The sequence below is a fragment of the Vanellus vanellus genome (assembly GCF_965231255.1).
Source record: "Vanellus vanellus genome assembly, chromosome: 3".
Lineage (NCBI taxonomy): Eukaryota > Metazoa > Chordata > Aves > Charadriiformes > Charadriidae > Vanellus > Vanellus vanellus.
The window spans coordinates 46,740,169-46,766,133 of record NC_138907.1 but is presented as its reverse complement, the minus strand read 5'-3'; the positions used below and the strand labels follow the sequence as shown (position 1 = coordinate 46,766,133).

Below are 25,965 nucleotides of genomic sequence, written 5' to 3'. Positions count from 1 at the left end.
GTGAAACTTACATGGTCATCTGCAATGTAGTAAGTTTTTTGTCTTCCAATGGAATGTTGTTGGAATCCCGTGTTGTGCAGTTGGAAGTGATTTGTGCAACTCATTTATAAAATGTAATTTATCATCTTATTGGAAGTTTTATGTCTTCACTGGGACCACCTTAACTTAGAGATATTAAAGCTGTTGCTTTCAAGAGCTCTACTGTAGTACAGTTTTGCACTAGAAAGTTAATAAGAAAGCTAAAAAAGATTTTATAGTGTAAGCAATATTTTTAAGTCAGCCAATTAAATTAATGATCCTGCGTTGAAAGCAGTTCAGAAAAAGTCTGCACACGCAACAGTGCACGCTTGTGTGTGACTCTGCCCTTTTGGGTGCTCAGGATTAGTATGAGCACTTGTAGCTACAAGAATGTATGTGCACTATCTGTTTGGCTCAGCGGCTGTAATTTTCCCAATTATATTTTGTAAATCTGCTCTAGCTTTGCATGTTAGTAGCAGAGAAGCTTTTATGGCTTCACTGCATGTTCATCGTCAAAAGCATGATGTTTACATTGATATGTCAAGTGCAACCAAATATTATCAATGGGTTTAATGGAAGTCATAATCAGTTGTGTGCAGGTTGCATAATCATAAAATCATAGGATAATTTGGGTTGGAAGGGACCTTTACAGGTCATCTAGTCCAACCCCTCTGCAATGAGCAGGATCAGGTTCCACTGGATCAGGTTGCTCAGAGCACCACCCAACCTGACCTTGAGAGTTTCCAGGGATGGGGCATCTACCACTTCTCTGGGGAACCTGTTCCAGTGTTTCACTACCCTTGTTGTAAAAAAATTGTCCTTATGTCTAGTCTGAATCTTGCCTCCTTTAATTTAAAGCCATTACCCCTTGTCCTATTGCAAAAGGTTTGTCCTCATCTTTCTTGTAGGCCCCTTTTAAGTTCTGAAAGGTGGTAATAAGGTCTCCCCTGAGTCTTCTCTTCTCCAGGCTGAACAACCCCAACTGTCTCAGCCTGTCCTCATAGGAAAGGTGCTCCAGCCCTCTGGTCATCTCTGTGTCCTTCCTCTGGACCTCTCCAACAGGTCCATGTCCTTCTTATGTCAGGGGCTCCAGAGCTGGATGCAGTACTCCAGGTGGGTTCTCGTGGGAGCGGAATAGAGGGGCAGAATCACCTCCCTCAACCTGCTGACCACAGTTCTTTTGATGCAGCCCAGCATACTTGGCTTTCTGGGCTGCTAGCTCATATTGCCAGCTCACGTCCCGCTTTTCATCCACCAGTACCCCGAAGTCCTTCTCGGCAGGGCTGCTCTCAATCCCTTCTCCCCCAGCCTGCATCAGTACTGGGGGTTGCCCCGACCCAGGTGCAGGGCCCTGCACTTGGACTTGTGGAACCTCATGAGGTTCACATGGGCCCACTTCTCGAGCTTGTCCAGAGATAATGCTAGGAGGAAGAGGGGGCCAGGGCAAAGGTTATTAGGGATTAAGGGAAGTGATATATTATGGCTGTCTACTTTACTCCTTGTACCTGGCACGGCTACAGACAAGCTCTGCCCAGACTCTCTGCTGGGCAGCTTCATGTTTTTTCTTGTTTAGAAGCCCTGTAATTGCATTGCAGAAAAGATGCCTGGTATAGCCAACAGCAGTCAAGTAGTTTAGAAAGGATTTCTGAAAACTGCAGTGTATCGGACTATGTGGGACACTTCGCTTCTCTGTATCACTGCTCATTGTCAGCTATTTTTCAAAAAAGAAATCTCTGCTTCTCTGTAGTTTGAAGACCTGTTCTAGATTCTTGGAGAGAACAGCAGTGCAAAAACACACGTTAGTGCTATTTGTAGTTATCATTTGTAAGCGTTGGTACAGGAAGTTGCTGCTTTATTTGATGTCATTTCAAGGTTGTTAAAAAATAGCTTGCAATGCTGAATATTCCTCTTTCTCATCGCTATTGCAATTTGTATTACTTCTAACCTTCACTATATACCTTTGAGCCCCACTTTGCTTTCTTTAAAATAATCTCAAGAACTGATGTATTGGCAGCCATTTGTTCTACTGGAGTGAAGATATGTGTTTGTCATTTTCCTTTGTCAGTGGCTTTTTTTTTTTAACACTTTTTTTTCCTTTTTTGTTGCTTTTCAAAGCTTTTGTGCTTGTACTCTGCTCTCCCTTTCATCTCTTTTAGTAGCCAGATTCTATGGCAGCATTTGGGAGCAAATTCCAATTTCTTTTTTTTCGGCTGTGCTGCAGTGCTGTGGTTTTGTTCCATAAAGAATTGTTGAGCACAAACATCTTCTGCATTAAATAATTATATTTGTTGAAGTACAAAATGTATTTTATCGTCTGGCTGAGGCCTGTCTCTCCGTAGGAGCCTGGGTTCTTGCTAATTTGTATAGCTTGACTAGCCAACATGTTGAGCTAGAGAAAAGAGAATTAGCATTATTAAGACTAGCATGAAATTTTGCGGAGTTCTTTTGGAAAAAAAATTTTGGAGGGGTTAGAGGGTCTCAAAGAAATCTTTGACCATCTTTCCTTTGTGACCTTAAATTAAAAAGCCAAAGCAGGTTACTAATTTAATATTTGCAATTCAGGGACTAAAATATCAGGTGTAATACTGAATACTTGAAAGTTCAGCAGAACAGCCCCTGTGGGAGAACTTAAAACAGCTAATGTGAATTTTAGAAGCCACGATGTTGTTGAATGGCTCTGACATAGGTCTGGTTGCCTACGGACCCACTGGCTATTAGCCATAAGGTATCCTGTTAAGCCAAACATTGTCTTATAATTTGTCTCCTCAGACAAAAATGTTTGAACTATTCCTTCTTTTCGTAATATAGGTATTAGCTGTTGACAGTTATTGTCATGGAGCTTAGCTCCTGCGTAAAGCCGAATTGCTTCTCTTGGATAGCTGTATAAATGGCTGATTCTGGGTCTTTTTGTTTTATCTAACAGTGTTAAAATAAATCTTACTTTCAGGAAAAACTTGTGGCTCTTCAAGTCACAAGTTTGAACTCTTTTGCTGCCTGTGCATATCTCGAGTCTGGTTGCCTTGTTAGCTTGCGGTAATGGTTCCCAGATGATGTCTTGTGACTGCTGACAATCCACAGAGGGCAGGCTGGACGCATGGTTCTCCTTGATGTTCAGGTGTTGCTTTGTGAAGAGAAATGAGAAAAAAGAAAATGTTTTGTTTTGGGGGGGTCTGAACAGATGGGCAGCAGAGAACCGAAGTAATAAGTTGTGAACATACAGAGAGAAAAACCAGGTAAGAGAAAACGTGAAGAAAATGTCGGCAGATTTCTCTCTCTCCCCCTGCCCTCGCGTTCATTTCTCCCCAGTTGCTCAGTGAAGAATGGAAGAGAAATAGGAATGGAAAGTGAAAGGAAAATTTCCTCATGGTTTTTAGAAAGAATATGATACTTTCAATACTAAGGTGCATTGATAAATGGTTGTAAAATGATCTAGGTAAACAGTCACTTGGGTGGCTGCAGAGAAGCTAGCAAAACATTTAGGAGGGTCCTATCTGTGTGACGGAATGGGAGAGTAAACTCAACCCTCACCTTGCCTGTAGGAGAATTCAGGAGCCTCCTGCCCCAAGGATGTTCTCAATGTGGGTAGGATAGTTCAGTTGGATCTCCAGTATTGATTCAGAAATGGTGCTGTGCAGTCACTCTGGAGCTAAAAAATGCACATGGTTTCATGTCTCAACTCATTTTAAATAAAGTAAAACCTGTCTGCAATGAAGAAAACCTTTCTGGGGAAGCTGGCTTCATTGTCAGCAGTGCAAAGCAGAGAGATAGTTTGGGTTTGGGATTTCCCAGCTGTGAGAACGATTGCCATCTGGTGCCAAGCGCATGAAGAAGCAGGAATGGTTTCCTCCAGATCTGCAGCCAATTTAAAGCACCATTTAGTGCCCCCCAAACACAACATTCGTAGCTTTTGAGTCATGTGTGGAAAAGTAACCAAGCCTTTGATGGAGGTCTGCGCCTGGCCAGTAGAGATGGTACATGCAGGAGAGAAGGTTAAGTGAGAAGGCCTGGAGTCTACTCCAGACCCGTGGCTGGACCGGTGGGTAGTCTTGCCCTAATCGCTTTATAACCCCTCCCTACACTTTATATAGCCTCTTAAAGTATCAAGGCAGATCTGTTTTTATGTAACTCCAGTGCTCTGGTCTCTGCTAGGCCAACATTTCACCTACAGCCCCTTTAATTTAGAAGCAATATGCTTGCTTTGATACTGCACAATAAAACAATTCATAAAATTTCAGTGGATTTTTTTTTTTAAAGGTAGATTATTTACTGAAAGTGCTTAGAAAGTAAATTGCTTCCCCCCCAGCCCCCTCCATCTCCCACATGTAGCACGGGAGGAACTGCGGCATGTCTCACGTGCCAGGATTTTACAGAAATCTGAAAGAAGCTTAGAAAACCTGGGAAAGTATGGTAATTTCCTTCAATTTGGGCAATTTAATCATCACAGAACTTGAAGCGTCACCTCTCACTTGAGATGAGAAGAAGGCTCAGGAGGTAAATTCTGGGAATGTCTGTTTTTCAAATGTGCCTTTTTATGCAGGGTGGTTCCCCCCCAACTCCTTTTCTGCCTTGCAAACCTTTTGTACCATGTCCAGAGAGAGAATCGTAAGTTGTCAAAGGCAGAGCTGCTGGCACCTCCTGTTATTTCTCTTTATAAAAATCTAGTTTTCTGGGTTTTGTTTCTTTGTCAAACTTTGGTTCACGCTGAGATTTTCTATGCTTTGTATCTGCCCTGACATCTACCTTGAGGGCAGGACATGGCTTCTGTTAAAATCAGTAATTTCTATATACTATATATGTTTAGCTGTAATTTTCTACATCAAAGGCAAGGTATCACTTGACTCATTGCAGACTCAAATTCGTTGTTGCACCAAGGCCTACAAATTAAGCCAGCTATAAATAAGTTGGGGGCCTTGTAGGCAGAGAGACAAGCAGATGGAGCATGTTCATTGCCTGCTTCTGCTATGTGTAAAACACTGCCATCTCTCCAAATGAGCTGGTACTTGGCCTTCCTGGGGTCTCCTAAAGAGAGAAAGCTGATTGTCTTGGGTGTTGCAGTGTCCACCCACTCCCAGCATGTCTAGAGGTTAGACTGTACTGTTCCTCCTGCTCAGGATGTACCCATGTGTTTGAGAGAAAGTTAACGGTAGACCTTCTGTATCAACAACCCCGAAAGGAACTTCCTGAGGAAGATGAACTGTTCACTCTGTACTTTTCCTCTTTTCCTGGTTCAGTGCAGCGTAAGTGGGAAAAGGCTATGCTGTCCTGTGTTATGCCAATTTTCTGTTTCTTTATTACTCTTCATATATTTTTATTAATTCTCATATTTTTACAAAGACTGAGGGTATCAATTGGCAGTATGCTATAAGATTTTAAATGTAAGAGTGAGCAAAATATTTTAAGACAGCGATGCTCAAGCTAGAACCTTTAATTTTTTGTTTCTATATATCAGAAGAGTTGCCCTACAGTGTCAGAGTAGTTGACCTTCTAGTGCTGGAGAGGCAACTGAATCTGATGGTGGAAACCTTCATATGGACAAGAGGCAACATACTGCATCCCTCTGAGAGCCATGAAAGCAGCGGAGTGGCATTTGACAATAGATCCCTGAAAACCTCCTGTCCTCTTGTGGGATGGGATTATAACACCAACATTACCAAATCACCCAGCAGTTGCTGCAGACTCTCTTCCATCCAGAACGACTGAGGCTGCCTGGGAGTCCCATATAGTGCAGCCTTGCTGCATTCACACAACTCGGACCCAGCAGAACTGCTATGCTCGAACCACCTGCTGGTGGCACGGCTTTGCATTTGTGTGGCAGACCAGTATTCTATTCTCCAGGCCAGCTGTTTTCAGAAGGAGGAAAAAAAACTTGTGGTTCTGTTATGGAATCATCTCCAATTAGGCAGATAGTATCTTCAACTCCATCAAGTAAGACTGGGTTATGTCTTTAAATGTATGGCTCTAATTTCATAGGTGTTCAGTACCAATTTTTATCTTTCCGGTTCACCTTTATGTAGTCTTCCTATTCACAGAATAGCTAATCCGTTTAGACTCCCCTGAATTTTAGCCATCTCATCTCTGGTGGCAGTAATTTCCCCAGGCTAATTTTGTGCTGTTCTGCAGTAATATTTAGGGGATCGGCACATTCCTTAGAATAAAGCACAATTGATGCAAGAGACAGGTAGTAACTACGTATCTCAGTATTTACTTCATTACTGGAAGACAGTTGGTGAACCAGAATAGAATTTGGTTGACTGACTTGACCCAGAAAGTTAGCTTTCTTGGAGTATTTGCACATCTTTATCGAGCCACCTATTTTCTTCTCTTTAATGCTGGTCTTTTCTGTTCTTTTTACTTGAGTTCCCTGGGAATAATTCAGTGGAGAGAGGCAGTTGTTCTTTACGCAGAGCTTGTTCTTTGGGTTTTTCCACTGTCTGTCTACAAGATGCAAAATTTCTTATCATTTTGTAATCCAAAATCTTGTTACTGGGGCTTGATAAATCATCTTGACATGTAGTTGAGCAGCTGCGATGTCATCTCTGAAATTTCACTGGCTTTTCAATTTAACCTTTCAATATATCAAAGCCTTTCCACAGTTTTTCAGACCACAGCTTCACACATTAATGCAGCATATCTTCCATGACAGAAAAGATCAGATATTTTTAACTAATCATGTTCTACTTTTGGTTTTCTCTTAGCATTAGTAATAATTTCTACATTTAAAAAATAAAATGCTGATAGGACAAACAATCCGTCAACCTTGTTCGTGCCCAGCTCTGCCCTCAGAGTTTAACCCAGATGGATCAATGCATGTCCTTGCAGTTACTTCCGTTTTTATATCGTTCTTAAGAGCTAAGACTCATCCTAGATCCTTAAGTTGGCCAAAAAACTCATTGAAGCCAGTGGGAGTTTCGCTTTACCTGACTAATAAAGTATTTGAGAAGGAATGTAATGCTTTTGGATCGGAGAGGCTAAGTGTATAGGTTTCAGGTTTGTTGTGCAGGTAGGTAGTGTCTGGCAGTTCTTTTCATGCTGGGTCTAGATCTGCTAGCAATCATTGTGGCTGTTCCAACCTTTATTTTTGTGTCAAAATGTGTGTCACTATTCACCCACCCCCACCCCAAAAAAAATAAAAAAGGAAAGAAAAAAAAAAGGGGAAAAAGATTGAAAAAGAAATAATGCCTTTTAGATGAAAGGCAAAAAAAAATAACTTTGGGCTTTGTATCTCTGGGACTCAAGACATAGATCACTAGTCTGGTAGAGAACTATAGACCTGTAGACCAGCACTTAAAAATTGCTGTGATACTGGCTGCCAATTTTTTGAGGGTCCCAATGCAATTTTTATTCTTCTGAGATGCCAAACATTCTTCTGGTGTGCCAACCATCCACATCCAGAGCTTCCATATGGACACTGGGTTCAAGGTGTCTCCAGTCAGATAATCAGTTTTAGAAAGTTTTTGAAAATATTGATCCTAGAATGCAAAGCACATGTCATGGTCCAGAGGTCTTTGTAAGCTCAATTTGTGAGGACCGAGACTGAAGGATAAAAATGATGATACACCTTCGTGTGCAGGCTCAAACAATATTTGTAAGGAAGAGAAATAGCATTATCCCAGTGGGGCTGCTTTCAGATGAGAAACAACGCGTGATGTTATTTTAAAAGAACTCTGTGTAGGTTGATTGTTGGAAAAGATTTATGCAGCTTCTAAAATGGCAGCCTTACACTCTGTAACAACTAGAAGGCCACCACAGGAGCTCACTGCTGCCCCTCAGGTCCATCTGACCAGGACTGATTCCAAAATTAGACTTTGTTTGCTGCTGTAAGCAGGAAGAAAAGTATATGTAAAATAAGAGAAAGAAATGCTGAATCACTTTTCTTCAATTAAGGCTTCACAAGAAATGTCTATTTTTAATATTAGCAAAAACCCTGGTGTCTGATCTTCCATGAGTATTTATACTTTTTTATTTTAATAACTCCCCTCAAGGCCAATATGAGCTAAGCATGTAAATCCTCAGAGAACTGATGAAAAAAATCAAGCCCATTCACTTAAATGTAAAAATAAACCATTTGGCATGTTTATGCAGAAAAGAATCTCATAAATTATTATTACTTTTTTTTTCCTCTGTCATCTAGTACTTTCTTAGCTAGATTGAAGGCCCGCACAGCTTCCTGTTTGCATTTTTTGCTTTGAAGTGATGGTGAATAGATTCATTAAATTAGAACAAAAAACATCTGCTAATTTGTTGCTTGTCTTCTGTTTGAAATGGATGATCTAAAAGGCTGAAAGTATTTGTGTAGTTGTGAAGTGCTGCTTGCAGTTTGTTACGAGGGAAGTAACCTCCGTTGGATTTTTAAGCAGTATTTTCCTTTCAGCAAAATCTCCAGGTCACAGCTCTTCCAAATACACGCAGAAGGTGGCAAGGAGACAAAGCTAGTCTGGGTAGCTTTCTCTTTCGGCAGCAAAGTTTGCATTTCTTTTAATGTAGTTAAAACATTTGACAGGAGAGAATAGGGTTTAGTGATGTGAGGTGATTTCCAAATGAGTGTTAGCTTTGTACTGACCTACTTTTGACTAGTGGTGTATTCTTGTCCATTACTTTTTGTCATTGAATAATGCTGATATATTAAGCTGTGTGCTTCAAGGGCATTGTAAAATTGCATGTAGGGGCAGGACTGAACTGTGAAAGTGCGAATTACTCTATCAGATCATACCCAATTAAAAAGTGACAAGCACAGCAGGAGAAATTGAAAGCAAGGTTTATCTTTCATGTAACATAAGAAGTCACTATATCGGTTAGAAACAAAGTGAGTGTGAAACAGATTCTCCACCTCTTCTCATCCCTCTCCAAAAATTAATAATATCTGCTGACTTCATTATCCAAAAGAATAAGCCCCTGAGTTGTAACAGCTCGCGTTGAAGGATATTATGACAATGGCAAGAGAAGGGGAAGTACGGCCGCCATACACCTTTAAGCGATCTGCTATCAAAGCACGCGCTGAGGTCAGCACATTGGGGATTGACAGATGGGGAGTTTGGAAAAAGTGGTGGTAGTCTATACAAAACTGTAGCGTGTCATTAAAGGAAGACTTGCAGTCTTGCTGGCTCTCTGCAGTTCCACAGGAAGCGTAGGAATAAAAGCATGGTAAGGAAACTGGGAACTTCTACTGAGCCCTGTAGTTGTTATAAAACTCCTACGAGCTAAGGAAACATTTAATTCCAGTGCCATTGCAAAAATCCTTAATAACCTTTTCCGTAACATTCACCAGCACTCATCTAATGGTGAGATGTGTCTGTGAATGTATAAACGAATGCATGGCACTTAAAGGGTGGACTTGGCAGTGCTAAGTTAACAGTTGGACTTGATGATCTTAAAGGTCTTTTCCAACCCAAGTGATTCCGTGATTCTATGGATATCTTCTTGAGCCAGTAGGATTCTGGATGTTGTGTTGCAGAACCTGTTGTGGCGGTGAACCTGGATTAAAGATATTATGGATGTTGTGGTTCTTTCCGGAGTACTAGTGTTATGGTGGAGTTTGTCTTTCTTGTTTGTTGTGGATTTGTTGTGTTTTGTTTTGGTTTTTTTTTTAGTGGTGGTTTGGTTAGGTTGGTTTTTTTTTTGTGGGGGGGGGAGGGGGGCTAGGGGTGGTGGTGTTGGTTTTTGTTTTTTCTTTTTTCCTGATCCAATAAACTATCTCCATAAAATAAACAACCCACCCCCCTGAAAAAGTAAATCAACCTTGCAATATGTGTCATGTATTTTCTATTGGGATGCAGACTGCTTCAGTGATGTGACTGCTGTGTGACGAGGTGAACACCACCTTCTGCAGACAGTCAATGTTACATTGACCCTGATGCTTGCTGCTAATGGTGCTACCCAAGTGGTTTCAGGTAGTGAACTCCTGTGTGTGTGCGCAAACACAAATTTAGTGCAGCTGATTTGGTTAATGCCAAGTTTTTAGATTAGGCTTTAGTGTGTGATGTTCTACTTTGTGGAAAAAACAAACAAACAAACAAATAAAAACCACCCAAAAAATAAAAGGGGAAAGTGAGAAATATGTGTAAGCTGTGCTTGGAGGCATTGTATTGTAGGGAAGATAGGGGGAGATGGATGGGTAAATTCACAGGGTACCTGATCCATGTAGCAAGCTTTGCCCATAGAAACAGTGAAGCTCTCTGGAATGCATCTTCATGTAAAATATATGTTTAATTGACGTACAGTGAGTTAAGAGTTTAAAAGTGAGTATCGTGTAGTTACTGAGCAAAATTGGTCCTGCCTTACCTCAAACCAGGACAGTGAGCCACTGCTTAACAGTCCTGCTAGACTTGGAGTTGGCAAGCAGCTGTTAGGGACCAGGAAAAAAGGTTACCAAAATGTGAAAATTATTATCCTCTAAAAGCCTCCGTTTTCATCGAGGGGATTTACCTTTTATATCATTTGTACCCATGATGGAGTATTGAGGGTCATCCAAAAGAAGGGCTTTATTATTGTGTGTTATGGTGAGTAGTTTATTGGAGTTTCTTCTGAGTGAAGAAGTTGTAGGGACTCGTATGCAGGCAATATCTAGGTTTGGTTTTGTGTTTGTTCTTTTTTGGGGTCAAGAGAAAACTTCTACAAACTGTGCCTTTGTTAGTCTCACTGTTCTTCTGGCTTATGCCTTAATTACTAGATATATTAGTGTAATAGAGATACAATAGACTTTCAAGAAAAAGACGACACCCACACTGTAATTTGAGTGTAGAAAAGATAAATGTAATTCTCATTTCTAACTGATATATGTAAAATTTGTGGGTAAGAGATGAGATATTTAAAAAAAAACAAAAACAAAAACAAAAAAAAAAACAAAAACAAAAAAAAAAACAAAAAACAAAAAAAAACTGTACGGTTGTACTATTACCTAACTGTGACTTTTATTTTGCAGTGACCAGTGTAAAAGAAAATGCTGAAAAGTACATGGAGGTGCTGGAGGATAAACTACATAGGTAAGGATGATATCATGGAAACCTTTGAAAGTTTAAAAATGCTTGTTAATGCAGCATTGACGTGCATAAAAGTGTTCGGGAATGTTTTGGAACTTGCATTAGAATAATAGTAAAAATAGTTCAAAGTTGGAAATCCCGTAAGTGTAAAGACCTCTGTTCATGGCTATGTTCAGCAGCTTTGCCACTGGCCTGTCAATGGATGCAGGTAAAAGAAAGAATCGCTGTGTTCTGTAGTGCACAGGACTGCGCCGGAGCGGCGTTGGTATGGCCAGAGAAGAGGGAGCATGAGTGCAGCTGGTGCGCATCGCTCCAGCTCTGCCTGCAGGTGCTGTGCTCTGTGGTGTGAGCTCTTGAACACCCAGAAGCCCTGAAGTGTCGGGGATGTGACGGCTGGTTGAAAAATTCCCCACTCTGTTGCTATGCAAAACGCAACCCTGAGCAGAGCCAAGGGATCCCTTACCAGAATTCTGGGCATCTTTAACAAGTACTGACTCTTTATATAACAGTTTTGAAAGATTGCCATTTGGGGGGATTGTGGAAAGCAAATAGAAACCAAGACAACAATGGGGGTATTTTAAGAACTGAATTCTAATGCAGAATTTACTTATTTTTAGGCCTTTTTTTCCCCAAACAAATGCTAGCATTTATATTTCCCTCCCTTGCTGTGTGCAGGGGGCTCTAGATCACTCTCAAGTTTTAGGCTTACTTAAAGTATGGCTGGTAAATGTTGCTCTGCTGTTGTAATGGGATCTTCTATTACAGTGGACTTTGCCTTGCGTGGGTGTATTTATATTGGAAAAAGATTTCATAGGAAGTAATTAGAGTTTGTGTCTTGATAAAATGCAACCCGCCAAATTAGCGCCACTTCCTTTTCTGTTACTGAGCAGGTCTAATTAATAAACTTGCTGCCCTCATTATTTTTTGTTGTATTGATAAAGAAGAGGGTTCTAGATCTTTAGATTTGCTCATTCATACTTTTGACTACAGCAGTATTTATTTTGCATAACTCTTAACTTTAAAAGTAATTTAGAGAGCTAAGTGAAAAATGAGGGAAACAGACCTCAAAGATCAAGCTGTGTGTCTGTTTCCTGCCTACCCCCACTTTAATAACATTTATACTCCATATACTCCAATCCATGTGAGAGACAAGTCTTAAGAACTTTCTGTGGGCTGTCTTTTTGAAAACCATACTCTTTATTAAAAAATAAAATATAAAGTATAACAGCACGTATTGATGCTTCTAGGCTGTATGGATTTAACTGACATATCAGGCTCCCAGAAAGAAGTAAATTTCTATTTAACAATTAAATACTTGAAGAATCTGTATAGACTTTTTTCTCTTTCCAAGAATTTATGAGATAGAATTTGCAGTTATGGTTTGATTTTATTTATTTATGCCTTTTTTGTATAATTTTTGGGTTGTCTGCCTGGACTTCTCTGCATCACTATCTTAAATTGCAACACATTTTTATATGTCTTGATAGGTGTTGTTAATGAGTTTGCAGCATGCTTTTTTCCCCTCTTCCTGCTATTTGTAGGAGAAATTTCCACGCTGAACTGCTGGTATTCAGCCTGTTCCTGTGGGGAGTATCGTTTCAAGGGAGGGATTAAAAGTTAAATCCTCCTATTTGAACTGCTTTATATTTTGGAAGCTTTTTTTAATGAACAGTAGTCGACCATTTCAAATTTCCCGTAGCAGATTTAAGAGTTGTTGAATATTGTAATATATTTTGCTGCTCTTGTATGCAAGGGTTGCCTTCCTCAGTACTACGTAGACCTGGGCCTGTTTTGGTCTAGGTTCTCTATTGCAACCAGGCTACAGGCTTCAAAGTTGTGCTATTGAGATGAGTGTTCTTCTCAGCCTTTGCTGAGGACACGAATATATGAAGTCCAAGTATATCATTGCAGCCGTACTGGTACATTTAACATGTACTTCAGAGCTTGCCATCAGCTTCTCTGCCTCTAACAGACTGTTGTGGTGTTCCCAAGCTTCTAAAATTTCCCTTCCTGCCCTTAAGAAGAAAAAAAAAAAAAAACAACCCAAAAAAAAACCAACAAGAAAACCCTCTAAAACTCACCAAATAAACCCAAGAAAAAACCTCCCCCAAAAACCCGCAAAGTGCTGGCCAAGTCCCCAGATGGCAAAGATTCAGTCCTGAACCAGTGACAGTTTTTCAATATGTACAAATGGTATTATTCTAAAAATAGTTTACACCAAGTAATTAAGGGCTAAGAATTTCTTTTAATATTGGTGGGAAGAGAAAAATCTCTAATGTTTTTACCAGAAAGAAGTCTCTAAGATACTATATTTTTGAAATATTTTCATATTTATGCTAATAAAGTGGTTATAGCTACTTGTTTTTTAAAGGTTATTTGGGCTTTAAGTAATTACCTACACCTGCTTCACAGTTTGAGTAATTAAAAAAAGTAAGCAAGAGCCCAAGAGGCAGCTTTGCCCCCCTCCCCCCATTCCCCCTTAGAGAAGCAACTTGAGAGACTGTTTCTCTTTCTTTTGGTCTTCATATAGATGCTCAGATTACTCCTTTATATATATCATAACCTAAAGAAAGACTCTCTAAGGAAAATGTAAAGAATAAGTTTTAGGTTTACATTGTAGACAGAGGTAGAATTTGCATCTGGCTCACAGTTGCACTTTTTTGGATGCTTTTGAAAGCAATAGAGGATCAAGTCTGTGCAGCATGAATTCAAATAAGCTTGTAGAGTTTTTCTCCAGACGAAACATATCATTTTGCTAGGTAATGTTTCAAACAGAAATAACCTAGATTCAAAAGCCTTCAATATAAGATATAGCTCCAAAATAAGGTAGAACTGTTAGAAATTTATTTTTGACCACTTTTATACTAGAAGAGAATTAATGAAGCAAACTCAGACCAAAACAACTGTGATGAAATGAAGATTAAAGTTCAAAAAGTATCAATTTTATCAGTTAAAGTTTTTTCCCTGGTCTCCTTTTCTCTTTTTTTTTTTTTTTTTTTTTCTTAAGAAAAGTTTGGAATATATTCCTCTTGCAATTTTTTCTTTTGTTTTGTTTTGTTTTTTTTTTTTTTTTGTGGGGGGTGGAACCTGGCTTATTCAGTATTTCTGGTTTTGTTTTGTTGTTTTTATTTTTTTTTAAGCAAATGCAGTACTTTTGACTGCAGCCTACAGAATGAATCTGTTCTCAAGTAGCTTAATAACAAGTTAATCTGTTTGATTAAAAACAGTACTCTTTTAATAGCCTTGCATCTGCAGAAAAAAAGGGGAAATACGCATTGACAAAAAAAAAGGAAATACGTTCAGTAGCTAATAATTTCACCCCAAAGAAGACTAACAACCCATTAAGTATACAGATTACTTGACATTGTTTTTTCCTTTTAAAATATAGCTTGTATTCTGAGTAGTGGATTGACAGTTGTAGAGGACAGTATCCTTCAAGAAAAAAATAAATAAATAGCATGTTTAGTAATCCTGCAGGTTGTCTCTTTTCCAGTCACCAATATACATCAAGCCACTCCTAGAGTTTATACATTAAATCACTAGCTGGTCTTTCGCGAATGTTAAATACCATTGCCATCACTTCCATGGTAGACCTTTTGTTAGTAAACAGGAGATGTGCAAAAGTGGTCAGAGTTAGGATAATGAAACTGTGTTCAGTGAAGACATCTTTCTATATGAAATTCTGAAGTTTTGCTTAGGTAACTTCAGCTCATCACTTGAGCCATTTAAGAGAAGTTTACCATAGCTGTCTTATCTAGCTCACTGAGTCAGCTGAGCATCTTCTTGTGGGACCTTTGTTCTTCCACAGAAAGTGTATTTCTTCATCTCACTTCTTTCCACTCTAAGTGAAGGCTCTGCTGGGGTTTTATGTCATTACCATAACTGAAGTGAGCTTCAACAATCCAGCTCTTTCAAGAACCACCAAGTTCTGCCGTAAGTTGAAGCGAGTCCAGAGGAGGGCCAAGATGATCAGAGGGCTGGAGCACCTCTCCTATGAAGGCAGGCTGAGAGAGTTGGGGTTGTGTTCAGCCTGGAGAAGGCTCCAGGGAGGCCTTATAGCGGCCTTCCAGTACCTAAAGGGGGCCTACAGGAGAGCTGGGGACAACCCTTTATCAGGGAGTGTAGTGGTAGGATGAGGCGTAATGGTTTTAAACTGAAAGAGAGTAGATTTAGATCAGATATTAAGAAGAAATTCTGTACTGTCAGGGTGGTGAAACACTGGCTGAGGTTGCCCAGAGAAGCTGTGGATGCCCCATCCCTGGAGGTGCCCAAGACCAGGTTGGATGGGGCTTTGAACAACCTGGTCTAGTGGAAGGGGGGTTGGAACTAGATGATCTTTAAGGTCCCTTCCAACTCTAACCATTCTATGAAGTGAGCTTAAGTCATGTAAATGGTTGAGGGTTGTGAATTGAGCCCAGGAAAGAGTCCTATAAAGCCATAAGAGATGAAGATTTGTGTTGGGATTTTGTGCTTAAATGCCGTCTCCTAAATCAATACTTAAATAAAAGTGGCCAGATTTTGCAAAATGTGTTGGGTATGAATAAACACCTTTGAAATCAGTGGAGATGGAGAGAGAGTACCAAGTTATGTTTGTTTAGTTACTTAGATGTGGGAATCCAAGTCTAGGCCTGAGGTTTGTAAATTTCACTTGTTTTTGAAGATACCAAAAAAATCATCTGCCTTTTAAATGGGTAAAAAACCTTAGATAGGTATTTCAGCATGAAAGGTCATAATCTTCTGAGTTATTTTTTAGCTCTTGCCTATCTCAATGAAAGTCATGTGACATGAGCAATTGTGTATCTGTCACATTTTACACGCATCATGTATCTCATTAAATCTCTGTTCTAGCTTCAGTCTCTTTCCTTTCCAGTGCAAAGGTGGTTGGGAGAATGCATGTGCATAAAAAGATTGATCTGTGTGAGAACTGCATTTGATAGCTGGAGAAACGAAAACAAATGTGTGGAACAAGGTGAAATTTAAAAAAAAAAAAAATATTTATCTTTCAGACCATTGCCCTTGTAGACGCTAGTAAATGTTTCACAGCAAATACAGTTATCTTATAAAGTGCTGTGCAAAAACAGGAGTTCGGTTACATCACTGAAACATGCAGTAAAAGGCTTTGCTTCTTTCAGCTCAGTCTTACCTTTGGAGACACTACTGTGCTATTCTTGCATTAGTAGAGGGAAATAAGCCATTTTATTAAAAACAAAATAACTTTTTTTATTACTTTTCTATACTTTTTCTTTCTAAATATTTTTTTATACCAAAGAAAACTAAGATTAAATTAATGGTGCAAATCAGCTTCATGAGATTTAGGATGAAATAACAATGCTTTTAGTTTTTAAGCGTCCATCTGCTAGACATCCATGGAAACATATTTGGAATACATTGCCCTTGTGAAACTTATTAGAAACTGATAATCTGTGAAAGTTTGCAATCTTAAGCAGATGGAGTGAATGTGGTGGAATTGTTATAAGAAAGCGTCATCTGAAGATTTCTTTTTTGTAGGCTGTGAATGATTTGACATTTGCCCTCAGAACTGGGTTTTTTGGCATACCAAATATTTCTTGAGTAGCAGTGCATGTTAACATAAAAGTTATGCCTGAACCGTAGCCTGAGCAATTCATGATAGATATGATATGCAATGAAGGAGCATCTTGCAAGTGAAGGGGGAGAAGGCAGAGAGCAAATGAAATGTCAAGAGAAACCAAAGATCTTGGGACCATTGTTCATCCTTCTGCACGCACTCAGAATGTAAGAGCCAGACCTGTCACAGAGCATTGAACCCCGAGGCAGCAGAAACCCCAGAAGGAGCTGCCTTCATCGCTAATTAAACAATTAGACATTTAAACGTTTCTCAAGAGTATAATGATTTTCTGCAGTGAGATGAGGTCCCTGCGTCCAACTGGAGCTTTTTAGCCTCCTGCACCCACCCAGAACCCTGTTTGTAGTCTGACACTGCTGTTGAAGAGCAGCCTGTGGTATCCAAGTCTACCAGTACAAGCTCGCGAGTGTGAAGCATTTGAATGACAAAGCCCCTCTGTGTCCATCTACAGACTCTTGTCCTCTGTAAGGGTAAGATTTCATCTTGGGCAGTTAGTGTCCTGTATGTCATTGTGTCGAAGCCCTGGTGTCTGCCAGAGGAGAGCTGCTGTGCTGAGGCTGCTGAGTAAGGCTTTCCAAAAGCTTTTCCCTCTTGTACAGGCAGCAGCGCAGGCATGCTTGGGGATGCCAGATGGCCTGCGGTAATTCTGTGTAACCTGTGACCCGTCTCAGTCGTGCTGAGGGCTGTTTCAGCTGCTGGGAGTGTATGAGTGCACAGATAGGACTGAAATGCCATCCTTGCCTATCTCCCCCAAGATACCGTGTTTTCTACTGCGCTTCCAAGAGAGCTCACAGCCCCCGTCCCTTGCTGGATAACGATCTGATCTTCTTTTGCTTACCAGCAGTTCTGCTGCAGGAGTGTTAAATGCAGGTTAGACAAAATACGAGATCCTTCTAGGGACTCATTTAGTCCCTTTCTTCTTCCCAGCTGGTCTAAGTCATACACAGCTGTGAGAACATTAGCTCCGAAATTGTGAGCAGCAGACACTTTATATGCGGTGATGCATTCCTTTATATCTCATGGCCCACATGGTGATGGCTTCTAAATCCCTTATCATAACTGCCTCAGGCTGGAAACAATTTTTTTGTACCAGCCGATGTAAAGATGACATTTCTTCAGCTGAGGGAATTTAATATGATTGTACTGTTCTCCAGGCCTCAAAAAGATTATGCTGTGACTTCCATTCATCACAAAAATGGGGCGCTTTAGTTGCTTTTTCTAATTCCCAGATAGCAATCGTGAAATTATTTTGGGGGAATAATGTTGGTTCAGAATAACTGGTGACAATTACACAAAGGTGTTTTATTGAGCTATTTTCTGGGCTATTCTGCAAGAACGGGGAAATGAATAAATATGCCTACTAGTAAGATGTAATATCAATGACTGTGCTTTGCCATTGTTGAATGATACAGCACCTGGTAACTTTGCAAACGTATGCAACACCTCTCTTCTATAATTGATTCTTTTTTGCTATTTGTCTTGGTTCATTTTCTGTTCAGCAATGTTTGCTTTCATGTTAACGGTGGCTTTTTTTCCAACTCATGGATGCACAGTGCCGGAAATGTAGTGGAGTCTTACCCTGGTCTCAGGTGTGCTCATCTGCATGGCTCCTTGTTCACTGAGGTGTGAAGGGGACTATGTGTGTTTAGGGCAACTTGCATTTACTAAAGAAGCAGAAGTCAAGCCCAAGGTGTGTTTTACCTGATCTCATAAATCTATGACTACTTTTTTTTTTTTTTTTTAAGGTTTCAATCTAATGGCACTTGACTACTTCAGAACAAATGTACTGCAACCTGATTGCTCAGGCTGCTAGTGTATGCACGCATTCTGCATTGGAAGTTTGTAGTTTTCTTTTGCAGGCAGTATTTTCGATGTATTTGAACGTGTCATCTTCACTGAGGTGCATCCCTTCAGACAAGTCCGACGTCCTGAGGGTCCCGTGCCAGAAGAGGATAATTCAGGATTAATTGCCACCACATTATGTTCCAGTTTGCTTGGAAATGAACAGTCTTAAAACAGTTATTCTGTTCCCTTGTTATTCATCCTGTTAGTTCACATACCAAGTATGTTGGATCTCCTTTATAACATACAGAAATGTTTTTGGGAGCAGAGCTGGGTATGAATGCTTTAAATAGCATGGCTCACAGGAGGGACAACGTTTCATACTGCTGATGGTCTTAAAACTGGTCTAAGATGGTCTTAGAGCATGTCAAAAGGGCTGAGTGTCCTTGTGGATGCATAGCGCTCTCTCTTATCCGGTTATGACTTCTCTACTGTTCCTGTCTGTGCGGGATATTTTTTTTTTTTTTTTAATATAACATTGACTATACAGGGGTAGTTTCCTAAAATGTGTTGTTTGCCCGTGACTTCAAGCTGTTTATGAGTGATCCTTATCTCCCTGAAAAAGCGCCCTTGGATGTCAGTGTAATCACTTGCGTTGCCTGCCAGTGCAACAAAGGGCTGCAGGACTAGGTCTGGTACGGTTATCTTAAATAATGAAAATTGGGAACATGGCTAGAAGTTGATGCCACTGAAAGTGAATATGGTAAATAACTTAGCAGATTCACAAAACTGGAAGAAATTGTTGTATGCTATTGTGACATCTGGAAGCATTCTGTCTCAATTGTAATTTGCTGTTCTTTATAGTAAAACTCTCTTTTTGAACATATTGTGTAGTTTTACCATACTGATGGGTAAAGCTTCCCAAAAAGCTTTCAGCCACCACTGCCAACAAAAAACTTGTCTGGGTTCAGTAGTGTTGAAAAAGCAATGCACATGGGGATGGGCAAAGACTTTACTTTGGAGAATCAATTCTCCTTGTTGTTAACAATACGTTCGCTTTGTTGCCATTACTTTATCTTTCAGTCTATGTGAGAGACACTGTCATGAAAACAGTATTATTGGTTCTTAAAGGCTTATGTTTTCCTGATATTCCTTTCCAGCCTGAAAACAGCAACTTATGCCATAGCACTTACTTTGCTATGGAAAGGTTATGATATCAGGAATTGAAGGATTATCACTTCAGCTGTGTAGCTGGTAACAAGAACATAGGAACTTGTTAACAAAAATGGCATTTTAAATAGATTTCTATAGCAGAGGGGAAAATTGGCAAAACCGCATGTACATGCAGAGTTGCTCCCACAGAATATTCAGAAACAGTGTTCAAGTTTTTTGCTATCACACCAATCTTTTGGTTCACTTGCCTGAAATATTAATGCATAAAAGGAGCTGTGAATAATGAAAAGCAAACTGCTAAGTGTGCTAGTTAATAAATTACAGGTGATTTTTTTTTTTTTTTTGGTTGCTGTATTGGCCAAGCCTTATTTGGGAGATACATGCTCTTTTTCTAGTAGTTTTGAAAACATAATTTTCACAATGGTGAATCCAATTAACAAAGAAGAAAAACTCAAGTGTCCTTTCTTACTCTATTTCTTTCTTTCCCTCAGCTTTAAATGTTTGTGTGCTGCGGTTCTTTAATTGCTCTAGCTTGAAGTTAGCATTCTTAGAGAGGGGGCTTTCTGATTCTCCTCCTGGTCTTTCCTTTGTTGTGGCTTCTCTGTCTCCCTTCCACTTGTCTTATTTCCACTTTGTAAATTTTATTCTTACCTTCTTTCTTTTGTTTCCAACTTTATTCCTACATACATATATGTACATACACAAAAATATGAATGCTGTATATATGTATGTATATATATGTATGTAGGAATGTATCTCCTCTCTATGTCCTCATGGGGGGGTGGGGGGGTGGTGGTGTTGCATTTAGTGGGACCACTTATTGCCGTGACTACGGGCCTGACAGCGGATGCGTGAACAGCCTGTCAGCTGTAGATCCAGCTGTGTTCAAAAGAAGCGGTCAGGTGCAGGAATAGCACGGTTTATTTTTATGCAGCATATACAGATTCTTTGAGACTGCTGGTGATAAACGCAGTAAACTGCAGAATAGCTATATAGCTTTAAAGATATGATTGTAATCACAAGCTTGATTTCCTGGGTAAGCACTCGGTGTGGCCAAGGTGGCAAATCTCACTGAAAGGGGGCGCCCCTTTTGGGGGTGAGGAGGAAAAAACCTGTTGATCTGTCCCTACGATTTGGTGTTAAATTCTCATCTCTCCATTAGGTACGACAAAGCGAGTGGGTGGGACTGTGGTCAAGCTATCATTCCTTGTCTCCCAACAGGGAGAAAGTTGGACAGTAGGAATATAAGAAAGCACTTGATTCACAGAAAACCTGTTCTCACCTTTGAAACACAGCAGGTTATTTTTCAAGATATCTTCAACTGCATGACCACACTGCAGGTTCTCATTAAATGTTCTTACTGTCTTCACAATCACTTGCAATATATTTGAAAATGTCTGCAATGCCCCGACAGAGTATAGTATCTTGGAAGCTCTTAGTAAATTTAAATAATCTCACAAGAAATTTGATGTTATTGCTTCACGGAAATGGATTAGCCTCAATTCTGGAGGGTCTGGAGGAAAGGGGAGAATATTTGCTGTTCCTTGTGTTTCTGGATGTGGAAAGCGTAGCTAATGCCCACAGGAGGTGGAAACTGAAATCATCTCTCTGGAAGTGCAGCGGATAGTTTGTAATCATGTCTCTGCAGCATAATGCACGTTTCATCTTCAGGGTGATCTGATGCCATGTCCTAGTGGAGATCCTTTGATAGACAAATGCATGTCTTGTGCCAGGATGCAACTCTTAGTCCCCAAGCTGTAACTTGTGGCTTTCAGCACTGGCAGAAGTAGTATTTATACCCATCTATAGATTAAATGCACGTTGCACAAGCAGTAAAAATGGAGGAGGACAAAGAACGCAATCTGTTTCTTCCACTAAGTGCGAAACTATTAAAAAACAACCCCCCAAACCATTATTGTTTCTGTCTGTGGCCTCCACAAGATGGAACTCACCGTGTCTTATCTATTGGGTCTGCAGTGGTAAAACGAATGCTTGCTGCAAGGCGAGGAGGACCGTGTTTTTAATTCTTGAGGACCCATCTGCTGGCTGAACGTGTGGAGGGAGATTTTTTGCAGAAAGCAAGGGATGTGATGGGGAGGCTTTGGGGTCCAGCAGTTGTCTGGGGGAAGGGGACATTACACAAAATTTACTTTCCACTTTAAGTCCTAGTAGAGAGTTAGTATTGCATCCACGTATGTTTGGTATACGTTGTGCCCTGAATATCTTTTAATGACTGTTTGGCTTCTATATGAGGCAGTAAGAAGTGAAGAAGGGTACAAGAATGACAAGCTTAGCAATTGTTGTCTTTTCTTCTTTCTTTTGGCGTTTTGCCTGTTCAGGGATTTTTGGGTCACAAATATTGATTTATTTTTTCCATTTTTAATTGGGAGGTGGGGGAACTGTGGCACATGACTGCACTGTTTTCTGAGAAACAGGGAAAGCTTTCTTCTTTTTAAATCTAATCTCAGCATGGAAAATAGATCTTTTTAGAAAAAAAAAAATGAGGTCAGGTTTGGGGCCAGTTTCCAATGTCTCTTAAAGCTTTAGAAAAAGCAAAGCACGTGGTCACACAGCCTTTAGTTAACTATCTGTCCATATTAATTCAGGTTTTATCCAGGCTAGGGCTTTTTCAAAGTTACTGAATTAACTTCAGTAGATAGTGTGCAGCATTGGCAAAGAGAAGGTGACAGGGGATTTTGCCGCTTGTGCACGGAAAAGCTTGCCTGCTTCCCCCCTTCCCCTCCAGGCTTTTTGTCTTCCATTCATTTCATATTCAGCGTAGCAAAAATCATCAGAGGGCAAGACTGGGTCTCCCCTTCTAAAAGCAGAAAGTATTGCCCTTGCTTAAAAAGAAAATGTAATGAAAGTTCACAGCCTCTCTAGCTGATTAGAAATTGTGTGTTTTGTTAGGCTCTTTTCTTATTCTGGACGTCTTTTGTTTTTTCTTCCCCCACACTGCATTGTTCTGGTGCTGGTCAGTCATGCCCACAAAGCTAGAGTTTGACACTTTGGTGAAACTCATTAATGTCATGGTGGTCCTTTCTACTGCTAACTCTTGCCTCATCAAGAATAAGTAATTCTGCATCACTTTGCTGCTTTGGTGTGATGAGATTTTCCTATTTTGGAGCAGAAGTAATGTTTCCTTTGTATTTTTTTTTCCAATCAATTGTGCTCTTCCCTGTTTTCTCATCTCTTTCTATTGAATTATCATAGAATGGTTTGGGTCGGAAGGGAACTTTAAAGGTCATCTAGTCCAACCCCTCTGCAATGAGCAGGGACATCGTCAACTAGATCAGGTTGCTCAGAGCCTCGTCCAACCTGACCTTGAATGTGTCCAGGGATAAATTACATTAATTTTATTAAGAGTTTGAAATTTATATGCATCCGTTTTTTTGTTTGTTAATCAGTGATATTTGTGAATGCGGAGAGGATCCCATTTTGTGAATGGCAAATGTCTAACGTGACAGACATCAATCACACTGGCTTCCTCTTCCCTGAGAGTAGGCTGTGTGGTTTTTTGACCTGGAAGCCTATACAATTTTTCTTGTAGATATCTATGCTAATGTACATTTGCATTAACGAAGGCAAGGTTGGTACAAAGAGCTTTGGTGATTTGCTTTTAGTAGCTTTCCCTTTCCTATGCAAAAATTCTTTGACTGTGAGAGTTTTCTAGCTCACAGCTCCATTGTGCTTCAGAAAGAGTATTCAGCCACTGACCTCATCCTGGGATTTTCAGAGAAGGTCCAAGACCATCAACATGAGGATGCATTTGCAGGTGCGATAGCTGCTGAGGAGTTACTTTTGGATGCTCTGTTGAGCTAAAGGGTAGTGGCTTCATCATCCCATCCAAATAATTGAGAAAATGTGCACCAGGAGGTGCTAGCGTAATTTGCAGATGTTTTGTAAGAGCATAGTGTCAGGTGAGAGGCACTCTAGAAACTAGGGACTGAGTTTTTAAAATTGATAAAAAGATATCTGCTTAAGCAGAAACTGTTTCCTGTAATTTCATGGGACTTTTCCCAGTCTTTTATTTTCACTGAGAAAAAGGTGAGTGCATCGTGGCTGTAAACTCTTCAAAGTGCTTCACTTTTCCCGTCAGTGTCACCTGCACCTTGCCCTGCACTATTGTGCTGCTGTTTTCTCTGGGAGCTGATTTCATGCAAACCTCAACTGATCTTAGTTGTGGGGATATGACTACATGAGGGGAGGGATGTGCAAAGCTGTTTGTTACCTCTGTGTCTGTGGCATTAAGCTTTTGCTATCTTGCCCAGTCCCCGTGGTGGTTGCATGTGGGTGAATATACATGGGGAGAAAGACCTTCTGAACTTGGCAAGAAAATTGTTCAGAGGTGAATGTCTATTTTCCTACTGCTACTGTTCTTGAGTGCATCCCTGAAGACAAGACTTGAAATCAGTTTGTGCGTTTCTCAGAAGCTTTGTCATCTCTCTTGAGCGGGATTGCTATCAACAGTGGTAATGGGTGTAGAGCAATCAAGGAAGGTGAGGGTGGACGGCTGACATCATCTGCATGCTGTCTAGCAGTGCTGCTAAATCCTCCTGTCCTGCGTTTGGACGATACATTGCACAAAGTCCTGACTGGCCAAGTATATACAAGCATCACAAAATTAAAGAAGTAGAAAATAAATAAAGTATCACCACCTGCATAGCATAAGCATGAAGATGTAGGATAGCTTTATCCTGCATGCAACTGGGACAGTCTTTCCCTCTAGCATTTGGAGCATAAAGCACTTATTGCTGGGAATGTACTCTGCCAGTTTGGGAAGACACGCAGGCCCCAGCAATTTAAAGTGTGCTGTCAGCAGCAGCACCGGTTTGTTGTGGCTAACAGAGTCCAAGCAGGGAGGATCTGTAGACCCTGCCCTTTCTCTCTTGCTCTGTTTGAGCCAGAACAGGATTTGGCTCCTGACCTTGTTTGACCCTGCAGCTACAGCGGGTGATATTGTGCCCTCGGACGTTTCAGAGGAACTCCGTAAGCACGCGGCTATTGACATCAGTATTTGGCCAACACTCTCATTTTTCCAGGTGTGCCTTCCTGGTTACAAAGGTTGAATTTCAAGGTACATTCCCACAGGATGACACTGTGTCATCTCTCCCAACTGTATCTCTTCTAAAAGGGCATTTCTTTGTCCTGTTGTTTTTAATTGTTATGTACGCTTAATTCCTGCTCAGTCAGTACACAGGATGATTCACATTCCCAAATTCACTTGACACTGAAAGTCTAAATCTGTTATCCTTTCAGAGAGGGGTATGTATTATAAGCTATTGAATTTTATATCAGAGATCAGAGGTGAATAAAAATGATAGGAGAATTGTAAATTCCTTCTGTGTGCTTCCTAACACTTGTGGTCAGAGACTGTAATAAACAGTAAGAGATCAGGCTCATTATTCTAATTGCTTTGTGATAAGAACACATTCTTCTCTTGGTATAAATAGCCATTGCTGCTATTGCAGCAGTGCGGATTTGTAGCAGCTGAGAATGTGGTCTCAATGCAAACGCTGTGTTTTCTTCCTGTGGCATACTTTCGGAAACAAGTGTGCTTTCTTGGATTAGAATGGGTTGCGACTTTGAAAGCCGCTAAATTGCTCCAGTTTCAGTGGAAGTCGCTGGAATCCTTTGTAGGGTTCATGCTCATGACAACGTTGAGGCTCGTGCAGCAGGTCAACTGTTTGAACCGAGCTTGGATGAATACATAGATCCTGAGATGTATGCGTTCCAAAATCAGGGCCTAATTCATGCCTCTCCTTTAAATCTGATTTGGGATCAAATATTAAATAGTGCAGAAAAAATATCTAATTCCAGCAATTCCCATTCAGTCAGAAAAAACCCATCCCAACTGTTTAGTGACATTGTGGGGCTTTGCTGTTATTGCAGGATCCAAAGGCAAGCGGGATGCAGACTGAGTTATCGGAGTTAGTACCAAACTTGAAGCTGCTTTATCAGATTATGGATGAGGTGAATGATAAACTAGGGTTGAGAAGCGGCCTTTATGTGGACTGCTTAATAAGAATTCCCTGGTAGCTTTCTCCTCATCTGTCAAACTTAAGTTTTTTACTCTTAGAATAGATTGTTTGTAATAGATGTTTCAGTGGAGGCAGGGGTAGAGGACCATTACTCTATTCCATTTTTTAAAGAGAAATAAATAGCCCTGAAAGGAGGTAGTAAATTTTTACATTATAGATTAGGTAATATAGTAAAAATAAACTGTACAGTAAATGTAGGGACAAAATTTGAGTAGTAAATTCTTACTGCAAGGTGCCTTCCCTCTTCCATTGTAAATTACTTAATTTCCTGCGTTCGACGTGTCAGTCCCATTCCCGCATCCACCTTGCACTAAGAATCAAAGTGAAAACCATCAGCTGCAGCACTCTATCATTTTGTGTTTCCAGTGGA

General features: G+C 40.2%; 1 protein-coding gene across 1 annotated transcript in view; it reads left to right on the top strand.

Moving 5' to 3' along the window:
* Positions 1–25,965, top strand: part of DISC1 (DISC1 scaffold protein) — a 189,948-nt gene that overhangs the window by 128,869 nt on the left and 35,114 nt on the right. Inside the window, exon 9 of the mRNA XM_082480189.1 lies at positions 10,937–10,997. Within this exon, the coding sequence (XP_082336315.1) occupies positions 10,937–10,997 (61 nt within the window). The remainder of the gene's footprint in view (positions 1–10,936; positions 10,998–25,965) is intronic.